Below are 23375 nucleotides of genomic sequence, written 5' to 3'. Positions count from 1 at the left end.
ATTTGGGGCTACTCTCAGATTTAAAAAGTAATAACATTTCTGGGACTTTGTTTGGCCGGCTTAACAATGATAAGCTTAAGTTTAATGTAACATTTACAGATATGGGTCATTGTATTAACAGCGATTTCTTATGTGGAGAATTGTAAATTGAAGTGAGAAAACACAATCGTTAAACCATTAGGGAAAAACATTAAATGTCTTGAAACCTGTGGGCATCTTGATTTATTAACTGAGCAAAATGAAGAAATTTGCCATTATACAGATTTTCCGTGGAATACGTAGTGGTATTTTGTGTATTTTGGTATCTAGCCCATGTTTTACTTTGACATCTTTGCCAACTGAACATGGATACTGTGTAGGAAAGTTTACATCTTTTGCATGAATCTGGTTTTACTTCCCTGTTTTAAATTTGGACTTTAAATTTTGTGTAATGCAATGCATTATACTTGAAATTTACTTGAAGTCTACATAAATACATTTAGAATTTTGATTTTAAACTTTAATAATTTTATATGTGTGTACATGTTCTCACATATCTACACACATCCATGTCCTCATATATGTATGCTTACATATCATAATTTTACTTCTTTTCATAGCATTTGGCAGCCCTAGAGAAGTTCCTGATTTTTTTCTTTTCCATGTATCATTTTTTAGATTTATTTCTAACATCTGAAAAGACATGCCACTGAAAGTACATGGAAATAATTTAAGTTTTTCACCATCAAGTTTATTTTATCACCATGTCAATAAAAGGAATCATGATTTCTAATGCTCATCTAATAAGAAACTAAAATTTTTTTAAAACGTCAAATTTTATTATTTTCAGTATTTTATTTCCATTTCTACCCTATAAATGAAAGAAGGTATTGTGAAGAAAGTGCGCATTGTTTTCTACTAGAAAGCCACAAATATTATTGGTATTTGAGCCGAAAGATTCTCATCATGAGATACTTGGTGTTGCTGAAAACATTGGGCATCATTTTGGGTTGCTACAGTGTAGGTCAAGCGTCCTCAAACTACGGCCCGCGGGCCACATGCAGGTGTTTTTGCCCTTTTGTTTTTTTACTTCAAAATAAGATATGTGCAGTGTGCATAGGAATTTGTTCATAGTTTTTTTTAAACTATAGTCCGGCCCTCCAACGGTCTGAGGGACAGTGAACTGGCCCCCTGTTTAAAAAGTTTGAGGATCCCTGGTGTAGGTCTTTACTACTCTTTAGTGTCATGTATGGGTGAATGCAATGGAAATTGAGATGTTTTTAGTTTTTTTCCATGGATTGTCATCATCTTATTTCTCATTGCTTTTGAAAGTCTGTCATCTTATAATGATGTTAATTAACATTTACTGAATGTATCTTATGAGGTAAGCTCTATACTAAGCCCTATAAGTACCCTGCTCTAATAATCTCAATTCCTTAAGATAGATATTATCCCAGTTTTTAAAAAAATAGGTTTTTGTTGATTTCAGAGAGAGGAAGGGAGAGGGAGAGAGAGAGAGAAACATTGATGAGAAAGAATCATCTATTGACTGCCTCCTACACGTCCCCTTCTGGGGATTGAGCCTCCATCCCAGGCATGTGCTTTGACCTGGAATTGAACCATGACCTCCTGGTTCATAGTTTGATGCTCAACCATTGAGCCACACCAGCCGGGCTAAATATAAAATCTTACCCATAAACCAACTAGTCTTTTGCTAGTCATGTTATATATATTTTGGGTGACAGTAACTATTTTACGTATCTATCAGCTAATTGTCCCTTTATGTTGATGAAATTCCATGGTTATAATGATTTTTTTTTTTTTTTTTTAGTAACAGGATCTTCCCCATTTAAATGTGCAAAAGTTTTGGGTATAAGCCTAAATCTACTAAATTTATTTTAGCATTTTAGAATAATTTAAATTTAAGCATTTAACCTATCAAACACTTGATTTCTTAAAGAAATACTTGTAGGCCTCCTTTTTTAAAAAAAGATCTGTATCATTTCTTTTTTTTTTTTTTTTCTTTAGTGATTAAGGTATTACATATGTGTCCTTATCCCCCCATTATGCCCCCGCTCACTCCCTCACTCATGCCCTCACTCCCCTGGTGTCTGTATCCATTTGTTAGGCTTATATGCATGCATACAAGTCCTTTGGTTGATCTCTCCCCCTTATTTCTTTTTAGCCTCTACTGCATTTCTAATTCTTCAGTTTTTATTAGATAGTTTAAAGAGCAATCTCTTCATTTTTTTTTTTATATACACAGAGCATGTACATTAACTGAAGGAAAAGTAAGTTGGCTTTTTAGACAGACACACTCCCCCACCTTTTTATTAAAGGTTCAGTTCATTTTTAGTCTTCATGACATTTCTCATTTTTTAATTATTGAACAGATTAAAGAGTTGTTGACTTATTTTTACACTAGAGGCCCAGTGCACGGATTTGTGCACTGGTGGGGTCCCTTGGCATAGCCTGCGTGGATCGGGCTGAAACTGGCAGTCCAGTGCCTCCTGCCGCTCCTGCCTGCTGCTCTTGCTCATCCCAGCCTCGCTGTACCTGCCACCTCCGCTGCTGCTCAGGAGGCTCGCTGCCGGTCTGCTATGGTCTCTGGGCTGCGGCAGCCAGCTGTGAGCCCTGTGTCTGGTGCCTGTCAGTCAGCTGAGCGGTGCTCCTGCTGTGGGAATGCCCTGACCACCAGGGGGCAGCTCCTTTGTTGAGCGTCTGCCCTCTGGTGGTCAGTGTGCATCATAGTGACTGGTCGACCGGTCGTTCAATCACTTAGGCTTTCATATATATAGATAGATGTACAAAGTGACATGCACATTCATGGTGAAGGAATAATAATTTGGCCTTTTAGGACCTAGGTGTTTTTTGTTTCTGAACTAACTGTAAGTTTGAAAAATAGAAAGATTTGCATAGCGGTTGGGAACTACAGATAGAAGTAGTAATAGATTTGCCTCCAAACAGTTAAATTACTTGACTGCTAGTGGGTGGGTGATTTTGTGTGTTATGAAAACACTGAAATTAGAGCCAGGAGCTATGGGTTTTGCCTCTGGCTTTGACAGTCACTAGTTCTATGGCTTTGGGAAAGTCATCAAAATCCTTGGGCTGCTTTTAAAAAAAGCCCAACACTGCCCAGCCAGTGCGGCTCAGTGATTGAGTGTTAACCCATGAACCAGGAGGTCAGATTTCGATTCCCAGTCAGAGCACATGCCCGAGTTATAGGCTTGATCCCCAATAGGGGTTGTGCAGGAGGCAGCCGATCAATGATTCTTTCACATCATTGATTTTCTCTCCCCTCCCTTCCTCTTTGAAATCAATAAAAATATGTATTTTCAAAAGTACTAACTAGGCCTGGCTAGTGTGGCTCAGTGGTTAAGCATCCACCTATGAACCAAGAGGTCCCTGGTTTGATTCCCAGTTGGGGTTTTGGGCTTGGTCCCCAGTAGGGGGCATATGGGAGGCAGCCAATCGATTTCTCTCTCTCTCATCTATGTTTCTATCTATCCCTCTCCCTTCCTCTCTCTCTAAAATCAATAAAGACATATATATTTTTAAAAGTACTAAGTAGGATCATAGAATTTTCAGAGTTGAATGAGTCTCAGAAAGTATTCAGGGAAAACCCCTTCATTTTCCTAAAGAGACTAAGTCATGGATAATGAAATCCATTATCACTAAGCAAGGACTTATTGCTGCTTCTCATTATGGTAATAAGTGTTTTTAATTTTTTCATGCTGATTTAATATTTTTTATTTCATGTACTGACTGGTGTTATTTATTGGAGTAACATTTATAAAGTTTTTATTTAGATTAACATAAAAAGTTAGTTATCACAAGCATGTTCATTTAATGAAAAACTGTTGGGCCAGATTTGTCTTTTATGGTACCACTAGAGGCCTGACGCACGAAATTTGTGCGCGGGTACGGTCCCTAGGCCTGGCCTGTGATCAGGGCCATCTTCCCCAGCTGCCGCAGCCGGCCCTGCCCTCCACCGCCACCCACCCCAGATTCCTCATTTGCCATCGGGTGATCAGTGCCTGACGGCCGGGGGAAGGGACCGAGAGGTTGGCTGTTCCCGCCCACCCTCCAGCCCTGCCCCGCCGTGGGTGGCCATAAGGCAATCAGAGCCTGCTGACCGGGGAAAGGGACCAAGAGGTGGTCAGTGTGCCTCATAGTGACTGGTCCAGCAGTCGTTCTGGTCGTTCTGCCATTAGGGTTAATTTGCATATTACCCTTTTATTATATAGGATGGTTTATGAAAGGGTGACTCTCAATATCTAATTTTAAGAGGATTACCCCCTCATTAGAATCTGGTCTAGTAACTTAGTATTGAAATCTTTCTCTTGGCCATTTAGGCTGTACACCACAGTGATTGAGAGCATTGGATTCTAGAACCAGATTTCCTGTGTTTGAATCCCAGCCCTGCCATGTACTGGTAATGTGCCCTGTACATGTTAATTAACTTCTGTGTACTCTGATTCCTCATTTGTAAAATGGGAATAAATATAGTGCCTATCTCATGGGTTACTGGGAGATTAAATAGATTTATACATGTAAAGTGCTTAAGAGAGTGCCTGGCACAAAATAAGTGATACATATTTTAAACTAGAGGCCCGATGCACGAAATTCATGCAGGTAGGGTCCCTAGGCCTGGCTGGTGATTGGGGCCTTCTGGCTGCCGGCCAGGGCCTTCCTTCCTTCCTTCCTTCCCCAGCTGCCAGCTGGGGCCTTCCTTAGTTCCATGCCGCCCCCTGGTGGTCAGCACACGTCATAGCGAGCAATCAAACTCCCGGTCGAACTCCCAAGGGGACACTTTGCATATTAGCCTTTTATGTATATAGATAATACTATACTTAGGCCATGATTGCTTCCATTTAACTTGTCAGCCAAAGTAAGAAGATAGTTTATGCAAGTCATCAGCTTCAGAGGGGTTTATATTTCTTCACTTTAGAATTTAAAGTTGATTTTTCCCCCTTGGTGCTTATTCTAAGAAATTTTTAATAGTGCTTATCACCATATAGTTTTCTTCTGCACATTATTCTAGTGTTTTGTATGTTACATATTTTATGTGTATTTCTTTTTTAAAAACAATTTGATATAATTCCATTTCAGTGAGTTTTAAAAATATATTTTTTTATTTATTTTAGAGAGGAAGGATGAGGGATAGAGAGATAGAAACATCAATGATGAGAGAGAACCATTGATTGGCTGCCTCCTGCAAGTCCCACACTGGGGATTAGGCCTGCAACCTGGTCATGTGCCCTGAACGGGAATCAAACCGTGACCTCTTAATTCGTAGGTGGACGCTCAACCACTGAGCCATGCCAGCTGGGTGCTTTTTTTTTTTTTTTTCCCCAGACAAGAGCTCTTGCTCATTTTATTCAGTGATTTATATTCAGGAAATGTCAATATAATCTGCTTTAGGTAGAAACAACACAACAAAAGAGAAATAAAATATCATTGTATGCCTGTTACTGAGTGTTCTCATATGTCGTTTTTAAAAAATGCATTTAAAAAGTATCATTTATGATGCTCTGCAGTATTTTACAGTATTCAATTATATTACTTAATTTCATATAATTACAATTTTTAAATTCACAGATTTTTTTTTTAAGCTGGAAGGGAAGTAGTAAATCATCAAGCCTAAATGCTTCACTTTATAAACAAGGGAATTGAGGTTCCAAGAAGTGAAATGACTTACCCAAAGTCACCAAGACTAGAGCTGGCAACCTCTCAAGTCGATTGTTCTTTTCTTCCTTGATGCCTGCTGTTCCACTTTCAACTTGTACTGTCATTTATCAAGCTTTCTCTAAAATGCTATCTATAACAGAACATCTAGTTGGATAAGATGTTGAGTGGTTTTGTTTGTTTGTTTGTTTGTTTGTTTGTTTGTTTTTCCAAAAGAAGGCTTTGATTAGTAGTATTTCACTCCTCCAGGAAACATGTGTAATACTGTCCCTGGATTTCAAGTCAGTCAAATGGCCCTGGATAAATTCTTAGGTATATACTCAAGGGAGCAGGTTAAAAAAAACAACAACACAAAAAAGAGGTATTATTTTGCCTTGTCCAACTAAAAAAAGAAACTTTATGGCAGATTTTATTAATCAGAGTGATCAAACAGTTAAATTGAAGCCTATATTTGTTCCTAGAGAATTTGAATATAATCAATGCCACCAGTCTGCTATGCATATGAAGATATGTAAATATTTTAGATGTGCACTTACAGAACCTATGGCATATACCCTGATACCTTGATTATATATTTCCACTTTACCTGCTTTTAACCAATATTCACTTATGGTCTTTTTCTAGATTATGGTTGATTAAAAGTGCTAGACCATATAAATACAAGTATGACCATACGTTGCTTTTAAAAATAAATGATCGCCCAGTGACGTGGTCTAAGTAAAATGTTCTCTTTTTTAATTATGTAGTCCTCCTCGCCATCCTCATCACAGCCTCATTGTAGCCACTGCAGAACGAAGGCCTCATCATTGTGTCACCATGCATCCCTGCCCTGGGTCAAACGTAACCATGTAGACCCTGCAAAGGCTACCAGTCCATCTCTCCGTCTTCGTCGCTGGCGACCCTTCTTACGCCTACCATCTTTGGGTCTCCATTCTGTTGTAAGTGTAGTCAATCTTCCATCTCTTCTTCCAGTGACAAGGGCAGTCCATTTTTCCCCTTAAACTTCTTCAGTCTTCAAAATGCTTTTCTCTTGGTTCCCTCAGCCATTAGTTTTCTCTCCCAATAAGATTGTGAGCATACCTCCATGCTTTGCAGTCTAGCTTGACTTTCACCAATGCCTTGGTGAAATCCATCTTTCCACTTCATATCCTACCACTGTAAGAATGCCTGCCTTTTGATGAGTGTTAATTGACATTCATGATAATGTTTAAGTTCCTATCATTTGTTAAAGTGAATATGTATTCTTTTACCCTTCATCTTTCTGATTTCATTTAGTTGACTCAGGTCAACAAATGCTGTGTACCTTCTGAGTTCTATACCATTTCTTACTTTTTTTTTCATGTTTCTGAACATGACTTTAGGCTCTTGTCATGCTCTGGGGTGCTTTACTTACTCTATCCTTAATCTAATACTTCATGGTGTAGGGTGTTTCATCTAAGCTATTTTTCCTGAGGTGGCTCAGGTACTTGGTTTAATCTTGATCCAATCTTCCCTGCCTATTCAGTTTAAAGAACATCTTTCCAAGTAAGAGGAGAAGATTTTTTCCTTGTGAATTGATGTAGGCTTCCCACAAATTTTAGGATTTCTCATTCTTGAGTAGATATTAGCAAACTATTTAAAAGTGAGTATATGTTCTTGTAATCTTGCTAATTTTCTTAAATGTTGAGGTTGATGATGGAATTCTAATTATTTTCATAATTGAAATAAACTGCAGGTTTTGGCAACTACAGCTCTTGTCTTTCTGATGTTTTAGACTATTAGTGGCAATGACTATGGATTGGTTGAGCCTACCTAGAAATGTTGTATCTGAGCGATTTGGTATATGCCTTATATTTGTAAGAAACTTGACACGTCTATAAATCATCATGACTTTCGAAGCCAGAGGAAGTCTGATTACACATAATGTTTAATGCTTAAAAAAAAGTTGGTGTCAAACATTCTTTCCTCCCTTTATTTACTCTTCTAGAGCTATATTCAAATTATGAAGTGGAGTCGTGGCCCTTTTCCTTAAACATCTGCTTCCTCCAAATATCAGTATGGTCATCAAAAGAGCCTTTGATTTTTGCTGAGTATCAACAAAACTGGTGTCTCTATGTTTCATTATCCTCATTGGGTCACAGTGTGTATTTGTCATTTTTATTCATTTATCATATTTGTTGTTTCCCTACTGTGCCAATTTGTACAGTAGGAGATATAAGGTGAATTAAATGATCAGAGTAAAACCCTAATTTTGTAAAGTCTGACTTGGGCACAATTGATTCTAAATATGAATAAATTCCTTTGTATTTAAAATTATTCTAAATATAAATGAGCATATCATAAAATTTGTTTTTTCCAGGTTTATGTGTTTTTATATAATTTTGATCTTTGCTCAATATTAATTCCATTGCTTTATATCTTCATAAATATTTTCATAGTCTAGTGGTTAAGAACACAAATTCTAGAATGACACTGCCTGGATTTGTGATCTAGAACATGTTACTTAATGCTTCCGTGCCTCAGTTTTCTTGAGAGTAAAATGGGTATAATTATATTACCCACCTTGCAGAGTTTAAATGATAATTAATTGGTCAGTACATATAAAGCACTTAGAACAGTGGCTAATATATATTAAGTACCATATAATTATTAATTAAATTACAACCACACTTTTTTTAATTTGAAATATCTATTTAGTATTTAATTTCTATCTAATTGATTTGTTATTACTTTTTAATGATTTGAGATAAGTATTTTCTAAATTAGGGAACTTTATAAAAAAATAATATATGTAAATATAGGCAAAAATGATCTAAATATATAGCTTCTGTGTTTTGCCCTTTGTTTATTATATGTTTGTCATTTTTTTAAATGAAAAACTTATTGGAATTTGCTTTTTATTCTTGTTTTAGGGTGGAATCATTTTTAAGCAACAAATAATTACAGGTTTTTAAGCAATTGATAATTGCATGTTTCAGATTACACGTAGACCAAAGGAAAAGGTTCATAGCAAGTACTGACACACAATTTTGAGTCACTAGATTTAGTGATTTCTTATATTTTGTGATAATGTAGTATTAATTTTGTAATAATACACAATGTTTAGTATCACTTAACAATTTACAAAGTAATACATTTCATTTAGACCTCAAAACAGATAACAAAATCAGTATTTACAGGGATTGAGTATATATGTTCATATCTCTGACTCCAGTTATACTACTTTTATCTCTAGCACAGTTGTATTTACTGGCAAGATACAAAAAATGGAAGCTATAAGATGCAATATTCTTAAGAAGAAATGGTGTTAAAATAATTTTAAAATTTTGAAAACATAGATCAAAAGATGTAAAATACTTGATATCCTGTTGGAGAATCATATCTTCAAATGAGAAAACCAGACAGACCCTTTCCTAGTTGGATAAAAAATTCTTTTGGGCACTTTTTATAGAATTGAACTTATCATTTGTAGAATTGCCTAGGTTTAGCCTTGAAGAATTGAATTCTCTTTTGGTCATTGGTATTAGATTGAGCAATCAAGAATACATTTGAGCCGAAACCGGTTTGGCTCAGTGGATAGAGCGTTGGTCTGCGGACTGAAGGGTCCCAGGTTCGATTCCAGTTAAGGGCATGTACATTGGTTGCGGGCACATCCCCGGTAGGGGGTGTGCAGGAGGCAGCTGGTCGATGTTTCTCTCTCATCGATGTTTCTAGCTCTCTATCCCTCTCCCTTCCTCTCTGTAAAAAAATCAATAAAATATATATATTTTTTAAAAAGAATACATTTGATTCTCTGACCAAGAAAGTAAGGGAACTCATTATCACCATCTTTAATTATTTGAAGAAAGATCATGCTCGGGAGCTATTAGACTTTTTATAAGATGATGGAAAACACTGGGAAACATTTTTAGCTTCAGTATGAGGGATAACTCTAACAAAGCTGTCGCCCTAACCGGTTTGGCTCAGTGGATAGAGCGTCGGCCTGCGGACTCAAGGGTCCCGGGCTCGATTCCGGTCAGGGGCATGTACCTTGGTTGCAAGCACATACCCAGTAGGGAGTGTGCAGGAGGCAGCTGATCGATGTTTCTCTCTCATCGATGTTTCTAGCTCTCTATCCCTCTCCCTTCCTCTCTGTAAAAAATCAATAAAATATATTTTTTAAAAAAAAGCTGTCAAAGATGGAATGGACTGCTTCAAAGCCTAGTGACAGTTCCCCTGTTGGAGGGCCTACCAGAAGTACGGGCTGTGGTAGAGAGGAGATTAACAACAGTAACCTAGGTGACTTTGATGGCTACCAACTTCGGAATTGTTTAGTTCTATGTGAAGTTAGGAAGAGCTAATTTGCCACATCAATTTTTGTTGCTGTTCTCTCATTCATAAACTTAAAGAAAATAATTTCTGAAGAATAATGTGAGATTACATGAGTCACTCTATCTGTAAATGTTTTAAGAGCATTCAGTAAATCCAAGATAATGTTTCTTCTGTATCTTTCAATTTCTGCATCTGAAAACTTCATATTACAACTACTTAAAATTATGTAATTACTAATGAGTAAAAAAAATACGCATTTTAGAGTTAAGCTACTATTGTTATAGGATGTTATGTAATATGAGAAGTAATTTGATTTATACCTTTTGAAAACTTTGTCTCTAAAATTTGTACTTGCATTTAATTGTACTTCATTTCACACCATTTAGATTTGATAAAAAGATAACACATATTTGTATTAACTGTGTAGTCACTGTGTATTAAAGACAGTGTCAGTGAGTTATGTATTGACTTTGCATAAGTTACTTGAATGTTTAACAAATGTATCAGATATTGCTCATGAAAATTGAATTTGATAAGCCAAAAAATTTGGGTTTTAATTTCAAAGCGTTTACTAAGAAAGCAAGAGAAAAATTATAGGCTACAGTTAATTGTCTTTTAATTTGCTCTTATCCTTATTTTCCCCCTTTAACCTTTTGGGTTATTTTCCTGCATCTATTCATTTATAAACCTTTTGAATGTAGGATGAGTAAAGATACTTATTTTACTCTAAAACTCTTTATGTTCTATTATCAAGGTCAAGTTATTAAGGGGAGAACTCACTTTCTTGAAGTCTTAAAACTTGAAAAGAGTTTTTTTAAACTCTCTTTATGCTATTAAAATGTAAAAGATTTTCTTTTTCAAATTTCAAAAATTAGACAAATCACTTTATGCATTCATTTCATTTGGAAAGTATACATTGCACATTTACTATATACCAGGCATTGTGTGAAGTGCTGGGCCTTTGAAGGTGAACAAAGCATTAGGTATTTAGATTGTTGAGATTAAGAAAAATGTGCTTGTAGTTGACATTTTTCTTGTTGATGGGTGAGCACATTGTTATAAATGTAAACATATTTACTCATTGTCCACTATATCAAAGGTTAAGCCTTTAATTATTTTGGATAAATGTTCTTTGATGTGATTTGATATTTGTATGTGTTTACATGTACTTGATTGATTTGTTTGACTATTAACATGTGTAATATGTATGTTTCCTCCTATTGCAGGCACCAAATATAGATGAAAAAGTAGATCTTCATTTTATTGCATTAGTTCACGTAGACGGGCATCTCTATGAATTAGGTAAGAACTTTAAAAATTTACTCTGGTGAGAGAAATTGGAAATGAAAAAGTCTGTATTTATAATAAACAGGATTGTTGATATTTATTATTTACTTAAATTAATTGATTGCCTTATAGCATTGAATTGGCATAATGAACGTGTTTCATTTAAGACTTTTTACTAGAAAAAATAAAATTTTTCTTTGGTGTTCAAGCAACTTACAATTCAAGAATGTTTGCATACCACCTTTACATTTTAGCAAAGCAGTAAAGTAAAAATCATTATAGGAAACTCCTGTAAATCACTCCAGCAGTTTTTACTAAATTATTGAGATAGATATCATCAACATCTGCATAAGCCATTTTGATCCTGAAACTAGTTTTAAAACATAGTGTAATATTCATGACTAGTTTTTATATTACCAAATGAGTATTACTAGTTTTCAGGCTTTTGTACTATCCCTTTTTTATTATATCTGACTTTTTAAAAAAAATGTATTTTTATGGATTTGAGAGAGAAAGGGAGAGGAAGATACAGAGATAGAAACATCATTGATGAGAGAGAGAATCATTGATTGGCTGCCTCCTGCACACCCCCAACCAGGGATTGAGCCCGCAACCTGGGCATGTACCCTGACCGGGAGGGAATCTAACCATGACCTCCTGGTTCACTGAGCCACACTTGCTGGGCTACATCTGACTTTTTTTTTTTTTTTTTAATATATTTTTATTGATTTCAGAGAGGAAGGAAGAGGGAGAGAGAGATAGAAACATCCATGATGAGAGAGAATCATGGATCAGCTGTCTCCTGTAAGTCCTCCGCTGGGGATCGAGCCCACAACCTGGGCATGTGCCCTTGACCGGAATCGAACCTGGGACCCTTTAGTTCGCAGGCCAATGCTCTATCCGCTGAGCCAAGCTGGCTAGGACTACATCTGACTTTTTAAAAGACTTTACAAGATTCTCTTTTCTGGTATCTTCCTTAAGGCATATGTCAAACTACGCATGATTAATTACTTAGTATTTTGGCCTGTAAATGCACTTAGTTTTTAAAAAGTTTAACTATAGATAGATTATTTCAGGAGGAGATCTTCATAATTTTAATTGTTTCATTCAGATAGAGAACTTCTTATGACTCCTTCATAATTGATATATAGTATGTTAGTACTTATGAGTCCTTCTTGTTCTTCTCCATGAGACCTTCTTGTGTTAAAAAAAGGGGGGGCAAATAAAGAAACAAAAAAGTATAGTACTTTTCAATATTAATTTGCACTTTTAATTTTCTTATTTAAAGACAGTTTTTAAATTTTTCAAAAATCTTTTTGTTACAGTTTGCATTCAACACTTTTTTGTACTAGTTTCAGGTGTACAGCATAGCTGATAGACATTCATGTAAGTTAAGGACAAAGAGTTCTGAAAGGACTCAGACTACAACTGCAAATGAGGTCCATAAAATTTAGATGGATTTTGTGTTTGAAATCACTCTATTTAAAAAGAAATTGCTCTATTAAAGGGGAAAAGGAGAAGAAATAACATAGTATTTATAAAAATTGATGGTTGTCTTCTATAGTCAAATGATTTCAGTAGGAATCAAACTAAAATGAAAATAAATTATTAAGGGAGTATATAATAGACCTCAGCTTCACTAATTTATCCTATAAATTTTATATTTGCTAAGTCAGTCTATAAAATTTATATAGAAATAAGGTGTAATAGTGATTGGGGATTTCAGTTGTGTGACTGATTGCTGGAAACTTCATTTCCACTCTGAATAATAAGGAATTACTAGTAGAAATTGAAATAAAGAGAGTGCTGAGACTTACCAGACACATTCTATTGACTTCAAGGAAGTAGATTTAGAAAAGGCCAGAGAAACGATACATATTATCCATAACCAAGGACTAAAAAGTAATGGTGACTTTCAGGATGAAACACTTAGTAATAAAATAAACAATAACATTGAAAAGGTATTTAGAAAAAAAAATCTATGATCAATGGGAAGCAAAGTTGTCTAAAAAACTCAATTTGACTAGTTAGCTAGCAGTAGAAAGAAAGACATATATCAAAGGTAAGCTACATATGAAGAATGTCCTATTTTGTAGCATGCCAAGATCAACACAAAAGTATTTTAAAATTGGCTTGAAGTAAGAATATCAGAAAAGAAAGGCAGAACTACTGAGATCTTGTTTGTTTTAGGTGTTCTTTAGCAAGAATGATCAGTAAGGCTGATGGAGAATTAGAGCCCTTTGGGGATAGCAATCTTTAAATGATTTTAAAGAACTTCATTTCTAAAGAATAGTCATAATCTTTGATATATCAGAGAGCAGGGGGATACCTACAAGACAAATGTAGATGGGGCAGTTGCAAAGGAAATTGATAGTAACCCTGATATAGATTCCTAATACAAAAGAAATCTCGAGCAAGAGGAGAATTGAGTTATTGAATAAAAAATTGTAGATGACATGATACTATATATAAAGAACCCCAAAGATTCCACCAAAAAAACTATTAGAACTGATAAACTAATTTAGTAAAGTAGCAGGATGCAAAATTAATATCAGAAATCAATTGCATTTTTATATACCAATAATGAACTATCAGAAAGAGAAATTAAGAGAATTCACTTTACAATTGCATCAAAAAGAATTCAGTACCTAGGAATAAATGTAATAACCAAGGAGGTAAAAGGCCTGTACTTGGAAAATTATAAAACACTAGTAGCCCATCGCGAAAGACCCGGGATCACCTCCCCTCCTCCCCCTCCCACCCCTGCGCCATGGGACCTTACCCGAATGCTCTGAGCACAAACCCCTGCACTTGCTACTAGGAAGGGGTTCATGTGGGTGGCCATCTTGGCTACACCCCCTTACACCTCGCTACGCCCCTCACGCCGGTTATGTCATTTTGCTTATTCACATTATGCCCCCATCTGCCCAACAGTGCCTTAAGCCACGCCCTGGCCACACCCCCTAAGGGCACCTCAGCTTTGCTCAGGGCCTCTTCCACCGTCTCGAGCACCTGTGCAGTAACTTGGCCCCGCCCCTGCCCTCCGCCTGGGTCCAAACCTTCTTCTAGCAGGACTTTCTTTGCGATGCCTCTGAGCGCAGCAAAGCTACGCCCTACAGACCGGGAGCGCCATCATGTTCAGGGTACGTCCTTGCATTCACTACTCCGTGGCCCCTCCTCTCTATTGGTGTTCACCCTCATTCTGCTGACTCCACGTCTGTCCCTTGTGCCCATGTCCCTGCTTTTAACTATAGTAATTCCTATGCCTGAGTTTACCCCTCCGGCAATCTCTGGGCTAGGCCAAGGCCACGCTCCTACCCACAGGGCCCGCGCCTGCTCTCTTTCCCACGGTTCCAGGTTCTGCCCCTTCGGTCTGGGTCCCGGAGTCCCGCCCCACATGGCTGGCGCGCTGCGGGATAGCCCCGAGTCCTGGAGTGCTGCCCCGATGCCCTGCCTCTGGACAAGTGGGGCCACAGAAACCCCGGCAGAAGCCACACGAAGCAGATGCCGGGACCCCCACAGGGCCGCAGGAACCCCGGCAGAATCTGTGCACCAGTAGCTCTCTGTGGGGCCTGGCCGCTCCGCGCCCGCTGCCCAGAGGCTCTCCGTGGCCCAGAAGCATTCCGCCAGGCCGCTCACACTGCCCTCTTACAGCGGCCGCCCCCCCCCCCCCCCCCCCCCCCCGCCAGACTGGGGGACTCTGGCCAGGCTGAGAGGACTGGGTGCCACCATCTTGTGACTATGGGTGCCGCCATCTTTGTGATGGAGTGATGGTTAATTTGCATATTACCCCTTTGTTAGATAGAATTGAAGAAAGAAATTGATGCATACATCAATAGAACAGAATAGAGAATCCAGAAATAAACCCACACCTATGTCAATTTATCTATGACAAAGGAGGCAAAAATATACAATGGGTAAAGATAGTCTCTTCAATAAATGGTTTTAGGAAAACTGGACAGATACATGCAAAAAAATGACCTGGATCACTTTCTTAACACCATACACAAGAATAAACTCAAAATGGATTAAAGACTTAAATGTAAAACTCAAAACCATAAAACTCCCAGAAGAAAAGATAGGCAGTAAACTCTTTGACATTGCTTTTAGTAATATTTTTTGGGGTATATCTCATCAGGCAAGGGAAACAAAAGAAAAAAAAAAACACACAAATGGGACTATATCAAACTAAAAAGTTTTTGCACAGAAAAAGAAACCATGAACAAAATGAAAAGACAGCCTACTGAATGGAAGATGTTTGCCAGTGGTACATCCAATAAGGGGTTAATATCCAAAAGATATGAAGAACTCATACAACTCAACACAAAAAAACCCCACAAACGTTCCAATTAAAGCATGGGCAGTGAACCTGAACAGACACTTCAAAGAGGACATACAGATGGTCAATAGACATATGAAAAGATGCTCAAAATCACTAATCTTGAATGAAATGCAAATTAAAACCACAATAAGTTATCACCTCACACCTATCAGAATAGCTATCAATAAATCAACAAGTGTTAGTGAGAATATGGAGAAAAGGGAACTCTCTTGTACTGTTGGTGGAATATTATAGAATACAGTATGGAGGTTCCTCAAAAAATTAAAAATAGAACTACGGTATGACCCCACAATTCCACTTCTGGGTATTTATCCTATTAAATCCAAAATACTAATATGAAAAGATATATGCTTCTTTATGTTCATTGCAGCATTATTTATAACTAGAGGCCAGGTGCATGACATTCGTGCATGGGGAGGGGGTGGGTCCCCTCAGCCCAGCCTGCACCCTCTCACAATCCGGTACCCCCGTGGGATTCCTTAGTGCTGCCGTGGAGGTGGGAGAGACTCCCGCCACCTCCACTGCGCTCGCCAGCCATGACCCCAGCTTCTGGCTGAGCGGCGTTCCCCTGTGGAAACGCACTGACCATCAGGGGCAGCTCCTGCGTTGAGCGTCTGCCCCCTGGTTGTCAGTGCACGTCATAGTGACTGGTCGTTCTGCCATTCAGTTGATTTGCATATTAGGGTTTTATTATATAGGATAGCCAAGATATGGAAGCAACCTCATTGTCCATCAGCAGACGATTAGATAAAGAAGATGTGGTACATATATACAATGAAATATTACTTGGCCATAAAAAATAATGAAATTTTACCATTTGCACTAACATGGATTGACCTAGAGTGTATTATGCTAAGTTAAATAAGTGAGACAGAGAAAGACAAATACCTTGTGATTTCACTTGCATGTGGAATCTAAAAAGACAAACAATAAATGGAACAACAAATCAGAAACAGATTTGCACTTACAGAGAACAAACTGATAGTTGCCAGATGGGAAGGGCATTAGGGGCTGGGTGAAAAAGGTGAATGGATTAAGAAGTACCAGTTGGCATTTACAAAAAAGTAACAGGAATATAAAGTACAGCATCTATACTAATAAAAGAGTAATATGCTAATTAGACTGGGTCAACTGGACATCTTCCGGATGTCCGACTTCCTTCCGCACAGTTAGGGGGCGACCAGACCGGCAGGGGACCAGTTAGAGGGCGATCAGGCTGGCAAGGGGGGGCAGTAAGGGGTGACCAGGCCGGCAGGCAGAGGCGGTTAGGGGTGATCAGGTTGGCAGGGGCAGGCAGGCAGGCAGGCAGGTGAGCAGTTAGGAGCCAGCGGTCTCGGGTTGTGAGAGGGATGTCTGACTACCGGTTTAGGCCCGATCCCCGGTAGTCGGACATCCCCTGAGGGGTCCTGGATTGGAGAGGGTGCAGGCCAGGCTGAGGGGACCCCCCCGTCCCTGGGCATGAATTTTGTGCACCGGTCCCCTAGTCCTACCTAATAAAAGAGTAATATGCAAATTAACCATCACTCCACTACACCAGCCACGCCCACCAGCCAATCAGTGCGAGTATGCAAATTAGCCCAAGCCAAGATGGCTGCCGCCACAGAGAGCAGGAGGGAGGCTTGGGTTTCCCCAGCAATAGAGGAAGCCAAGCTTTCCACACACCCTGAAGGGCCCAGGCCTCCACTCAAGAATACAAAACTTCAATTATAGAAGATAAATCCCAAGAAAAATGGCGGCAGCCATGGAGCTGGAGAGAGCAGGCTAGGGTTGCCCCCGGTGACTGAGGAAGCCAAGCTTTCAACCTGCCCTGGCTGGCCCAGTCCTCCGTTTAAGGCTACAAAGTTTCAATTATAGAAGGTAAACAAATCCAAACAGAAATGGCAGCAGCCACGGAGCTAGCAGAAGGCTTGGCTTTGCTCCAGGCTACAAAGTTTCAATTGTAGAAGATAAATATATCCCAGATACCAGGGCCTCCGCTTGGGTCGCTGGGGGGCATGGCCAGCCTGCAAACCACCACAGGCCCCTCGCCCAGGCTGCCCCATGCCCTAAGGGAACCCCCACCCTGATCTGGGACACCCTTCAGAGCAAACCAGCTAGCCCCCTCCCATGCACTAGGCCTCTATCATATCTAATAAAAGAGTAATATGCAGGTTGACCATCACTCCAACACACAAGATCAAGATAGCTGCCCCCATGTGGTCAAAGATCCGCCCCCATGTGGACACAAGATGGCCAGCAGGGGAGGACATTTGGGAGGGACCAGGCCTGCAGGGGAGGGCAGTTGGGGGCAATCAAGCCTGCAGGGAAGGGCAGTTAGGGGTGACCAGGTCGGCAGAGGAGGGAAGTTGGGGGCAAACAGGCTGGCAGGGGAGCAGTTAGACATCAATCAGGCTGGCAGGGTAGTGGTTAGGGGTGATCAGGCTGGCAGGCAAAAGTGGTTAGGGGCAATCAGGAAGGCATTTAGGCGAGCAGTTGGGAGCCAGCAGTCCTGGATTGTGAGAAGGATCCCAGGTTGGAGAGGGTGCAGGCTGGGCTGAGGGACACCACCCCCCACCCCTGTGCACGAATTTCGTGCACCGGTCCTCTAGTCTATGTAATAAAAGCCTAAGTGACCATTATGGTTGAACAACCAGAACGACTGGTTGCTATGATGCACACTGACCACCAGGGCCAGACGCTCAATGCAGGAGCTGCCCCCTGGAGGTCAGTGCGCTCCCACAGCGGGAGAGCCGCTCAGCCAGAAGCCGGGCTCATGGCTGGTGAGCGCAGCAGCGGTGGCAGAAGCGTCGCCTGCATGCACGGCAGTACTTAGGAGCAGCAAGCTGAGCGTTAAGGAGCAAGGGGTCCCGGATTGCAAGAGGGCGCAGGCTGGGCTGAGAGGACACCCCCCGGCCCCCGCAATGCACGAATTTCATGCACCGGGCCTAGAGTAGGAAATATCTTACCTTATAATAGAGAAACATGCAAATTGACCGCACCTCCGCTATGCCCATGATTGGGCCAGCGGAGGCTGAGGGCGGGACTCCGGGTGGCCTGTCGACCGTTGATAAAATCAAGATGGCAGTGCCCAGTGGCCGCGCCCGAGCCGCTGCTCCCCGGGGGTGCCTGGGGTGATCGGCACCCCGGGGGGCGTGGCCGCGCCCGTGACCGCTCCCTGGGGGTGCCTGGGGTGATAGGCACCCCTGGGGGGCGTGACCACGCCCGTGCAGCTGCTCCCCGAGGGTGCCTAGGGTGATCGGCACCCCGGGGGGGCGTGGCCGCGCCCGTGCCCGCTCCCCGGGGGTGCCTGGGGTGATCGGCACCCCGGGGGGCGTGGCCGCGCCCCTGCTGCCGCTCCCCGGGGGTGCCTGGGGCGATCAGCACCCCGGGGGGGCGTGGCCGCGCCCGTGCTGCCGCTCCCCGGGGGTGCCTGGGGTGATAGGCACCCGGGGGGCGTGGCCACGCCCGTGCAGGTGCTCCCCGGGGGTGCCTGGGGTGATCGGCACCCCGGGGGGCGTGACCACGCCCGTGCAGCTGCTCCCCGGGGGTGCCTGGGGCGATCGGCACCCCGGGGGGGCATGGCCGCGCCCGTGCCCGCTCCCGGGGGGTGCCTGGGGTGATAGGCACCCGGGGGGGCGTGGTAACGCCCGTGTAGCTGCTCCCCGGGGGTGCCTGGGGTGATCGGCACCCCGGGGGGCGTGGCATGGGGGCGTGGCCGCTCCCTGGGGGTGCCTGGGGCGATGGGCACCCCGGGGGGGCGTGGTATGGGGGCGTGGCCGCTCCCCGGGGGTGCCTGGGGCGATCGGCACCCCGGGGGGGCCGTGGCATGGGGGCGTGGCCGCTCCCCGGGGGTGCCTGGGGCGATCGGCACCCCGGGGGGGCGTGGCCGCGCGCCTGCTGCCGCTCCCCGGGGGTGCCTGGGGCGATCGGCACCCCGGGGGGCGTGGCCGCGCCCGTGCCCGCTCCCTCGGGGTGCCTGGGGTGATCGGCACCCCGGGGGGCGTAGCCGCGCCCATGCTGCCGCTCCCCGGGGGTGCCTGGGGCGATCGGCACCCCGGGGGGCGTGGCCACGCCCCTGCTGCCGCTCCCCGGGGGTGCCTGGGCAATCGGCACCCCGGGGGGGCGTGGCCGTGCCCGTGCCGCTGCTCCCCAGGGGTGCCTGGGGCCATCGGCACCCTGGGGGGGGCGTGGCCGCACCCGTGCCCGCTCCCTGGGGGTGCCTGGGGTGATCGGCACCCCGGAGGGCGTGGCCACACCCATGCTGCCGCTCCCCGGGGGTGCCTGGGGCAATCGGCACCCTGGGGGGCGTGGCATGGGGGCGTGGCCGCTCCCCAGGGGTGCCTGGGGCGATGGGCACCCCCGGGGGGGCGTGGCATAGGGGCGTGGCCGCTCCCCAGGGGTGCCTGGGGCGATCGGCACCCCCTGGGGGCATGGCAAGGGGGCGTGGCCGCTCCCCAGGGGTGCCTGGGGCGATCGGCACTCCGTGGGGCGTGGCCACGCCCCTGCCATTGCTCCCCGGGGTTGCCTGGGGAGATCGGCACCCCGGGGGGCGTGGCCGCGCCCGTGCCACCGCTCCCCGGGGGTGCCTGGGGCGATCGGCACCCCAGGGGGCGTGGCATGGGGGCGTGGCCGCTCCCTGGGGGTGCCTGGGGCGATCCGTGTGAGAGGGATGTCCAACTGCAGGTTTAGGCCCGATTCCACAGGGATCGGGCCTAAACCTGCAGTTGGACATCCCCCGAGGGGTCCCATATTAGAGAGGGTGCAAGCTGGGCTGAGGGACACCCTCCCCAGTGCACGAATTTCGTGCACCGGGCCTCTAGTAACCAATAATATTGTAATAACGGTGTATGATGCCAGGTGGGTACTGGAAATATCAGGGGAAATACTTTGTAAAGTATATGATTGTCTAACCACTGTGCTATACTCCTGAAATTAATATAAAATTGAATGTCAACTGTAATTGAAAAAATATTTTTTTTCAAAAAGATTAAAGGAATCAAAAAGAAAATGGTAACTGAAAGAACACATATGGTTTTTAAGAAAAAAAATTTTAATTATCCATATTTTTTGGTTTGTTTGGTTGATTTTTGCTTATATTTTTTTCTTTAAATGTAGTATCTGTTAGTCCAAGTCTAGTACTACAGATACATATTGATTACAAATTTTATTATATTTAGAAGCCATAGAGTTATAGAAGGGATTGTGTTTTATGAATTGTACTTGAAGTGCCACATATAAGACATCCGAGATTATAAATTTTGATGCACAGGATGGGGCAAAAGTAAATTTACAGTTGTAAGTATGCAAAACAGAGTTTATTCTTGTATTATTATTTATTAATTGTTGTAATAGTTTCCATTCAAACATTTGTAAACCTACTTTGTGTAGAGTTATCAGTTACCTTTGGGTTGCATGAGTTTATATAATTCTAGATTTTTTCATAGTATTGAAAAATTACTAGTTTATTCAAGTGACTATAGTTGCAGTTAGTTATTTTTCCTGGTCAGTAAAGTAATCCTAGTTTATTTAGATAATTATTCTATACTACTACCTTGGGGGTACACAATTAGTAATAATATATAAAACTTGGGATGGCTCCCTTTTGTTGATGTAAACATGGCAGTCTTACTTAGAAGCCTTCTGATTTAACTTTTAAAGTGAAGAAATAATTTTTTTCATATTTCTGAGGGTAAAAACAGATCCTAACTTTTAAAAAAACTGACTTATTAATTTTGCATATTCTTTTTAGGAAATTAAACCAAGCCAATATGTATTTATAATAAATTCTGTTTATGAAGATAATTTAGGTTTTCAAACATGAAAGCAAGGATTTAATAACTTTACTTTTAATCTAATAACTTAATGTTAAAGAATATTCATAGGCAGCACATTTAAAATATTTGTTTTAGGACATATTATTTTAAATACTAGAGGCCCGACGCACGAAGATTTGTGCAAGAATAGGCCTTCCATTCCCTGGCTGCTGGCACCGGCTTCCCTCCAGCACCCGGGACCTGAGCCTTCGCTCTGGCCACCGCCTTCCACCTTCGCTCCGGCTGGAGCAGAGCCGCCTTTCTGCCTTCGCTCCTGCTGGAGCGGAGCCACCTTTCCGCCTCTCGCCTTGTTGCATCAATTTGCATATTCCCTCCTTATTGGCTGTGGGCGCCACCATCTTTGTTGTGGAGTTACGGTCAATTTGCATATTCCATCTTTATTAGGTAGGATCATTAACTTTTGCCTCACTGTGAGAGGAGGAAAGTGGAAGTTGAAGTACATTATCTTGTACAAACAGCTAAACATTCAACTGTTTGTCTATTTTTTATAGATGGACGGAAACCATTTCCAATTAACCATGGTGAAACTAGTGATGAAACGTTATTAGAGGTAAGAGTAAAACTTGTTGGCTCACTTTAAGTGTTATTAATGTTTTTGTTATCTTTGAAACATCTCTGAAAATCACTTGTATAACATTTTATCTATATTTGGATACTTCCTTGTCCTTGCTCTCTTGAAAAAATCCAAAAAGAGAAATTTGAACTAGTGTTAACCTATAGCAAATGAAGTAAAGAAGTCTTCAGAGCTCTTCGTGTGAACAAGTATCAAATTTGAAAAAGGCAAGAATAGTTTTGCTCTGGCTGAGTGGCTTATTTGGTTGGAGTGTCGTTCCATACACAAAAGGTTGCAGGTTTGATTCCCAATCAGGGCACAAACCTAGTTTGGTTCTATCCCCATTTGGGGGCATATGGGAGGCAACCAATCAATGTTTCTCTCTCTCTTCCTCTCTCTAAAAATCAATAAAAACAAATCTTTGGGTGAGGATTTAAAAAATAAGGAAAAGGCAAGAATAGTTTTGAAAGAGTTGCACATTGTATCCCATATTTCATTAAATCCAAGATATCATCATTTGTATCTTGATCCTGATTTTAGAGATTTTTAAATTTATGAACAAATTATGTGGCTTAGAATCAATGAAATGTAATTTTTAAGTTAAAAGTTTCTTAAAAGCATTTTAAGAAAGAATACTTACTGTATCTTAATACTTTTGGACTAAGCTAATTAGGTCACGAAATGTTCATTCTTCTGGTGTGCTTTAGTTATTCTTCATTTGGAACAAGAAGTGTGCAGTGTAACATTAGTACTAACTAGGAAAGTATGAAACACTTATGATTTGCAAGTAAAACACATGTTTATAAACTGAAAATGTATATATTTTTCCCCAATAGGATGCCATAGAAGTTTGCAAGAAGTTTATGGAACGTGACCCTGATGAATTGAGATTCAATGCAATTGCTCTTTCTGCAGCATAGTTTGTCATAATGGAAACACCAAGTACTGTATTATTTGCAACAAAAATTTAATTTCTGCTGCCATACACTAACTCAAAAATTTTGATATTTTCATTAACTTGACCGATTAAACTTTATGTGAATTAAACTTTGACTTAATCTGTGTTTTATATTACTTTGTCCTGAATTAAAGCTGCATTTCTTTTCTTCCCTTTCTTTCCTGTGAAGGATTTAGCTTGTTTGATGACTAGCAATAACTTTCTTATTCTCTTTAAAATTTTATGGTAAGTTTTATATTGGGACACAGACACAGTTTCCATCTGCATAGTGTGTATATACAGGGTGTCCCAAAAACATGTATGCACACTTCAACAGCTGATAGCTCAATTGATGTTTCTTTCTTTTCAGCCAGGCTAAGCTTTGAACAAAGCAAATTCATCCTAAAATGCTATTGGAAGTTTGAAAATGCGGTTGAAGTACAAACACTGCCTTTATAATTATTCAAAGTGTATATACATTTTGTA

The 23375-nt window shown here is 41.5% G+C and overlaps 1 protein-coding gene across 6 annotated transcripts in view; it reads left to right on the top strand.

Annotated features, from left to right (window-relative positions):
- UCHL3 (ubiquitin C-terminal hydrolase L3) overlaps positions 1-22993 on the top strand; it is a 54497-nt gene extending 31504 nt beyond the window's left edge. For 2 of the 6 annotated variants that reach the window (XM_079778640.1, XM_079778639.1), the window contains 4 exons: positions 6414-6605; positions 11184-11259; positions 21891-21949; positions 22789-22993. In XM_079778640.1, the coding sequence (XP_079634766.1) occupies positions 6414-6605; positions 11184-11259; positions 21891-21949; positions 22789-22872 (411 nt within the window). In that variant the 3' untranslated portion in view covers positions 22873-22993. Of the gene's footprint in view, positions 1-6413; positions 6606-7633; positions 8327-11183; positions 11260-21890; positions 21950-22788 lie in introns of those variants that run through there. The other 4 variants (XM_079778644.1, XM_079778642.1, XM_079778641.1 and 1 more) reach the window with 3 other exon arrangements.
- Positions 22994-23375: the final 382 nt, after the last annotated feature.

This window comes from Cnephaeus nilssonii (assembly GCF_951640355.1).
Source record: "Cnephaeus nilssonii genome assembly, chromosome: 8".
Classification (NCBI taxonomy): domain Eukaryota; kingdom Metazoa; phylum Chordata; class Mammalia; order Chiroptera; family Vespertilionidae; genus Cnephaeus; species Cnephaeus nilssonii.
Note: the sequence above shows the minus strand (reverse complement) of the source record. Positions and strands in the feature narration are given on the sequence as shown.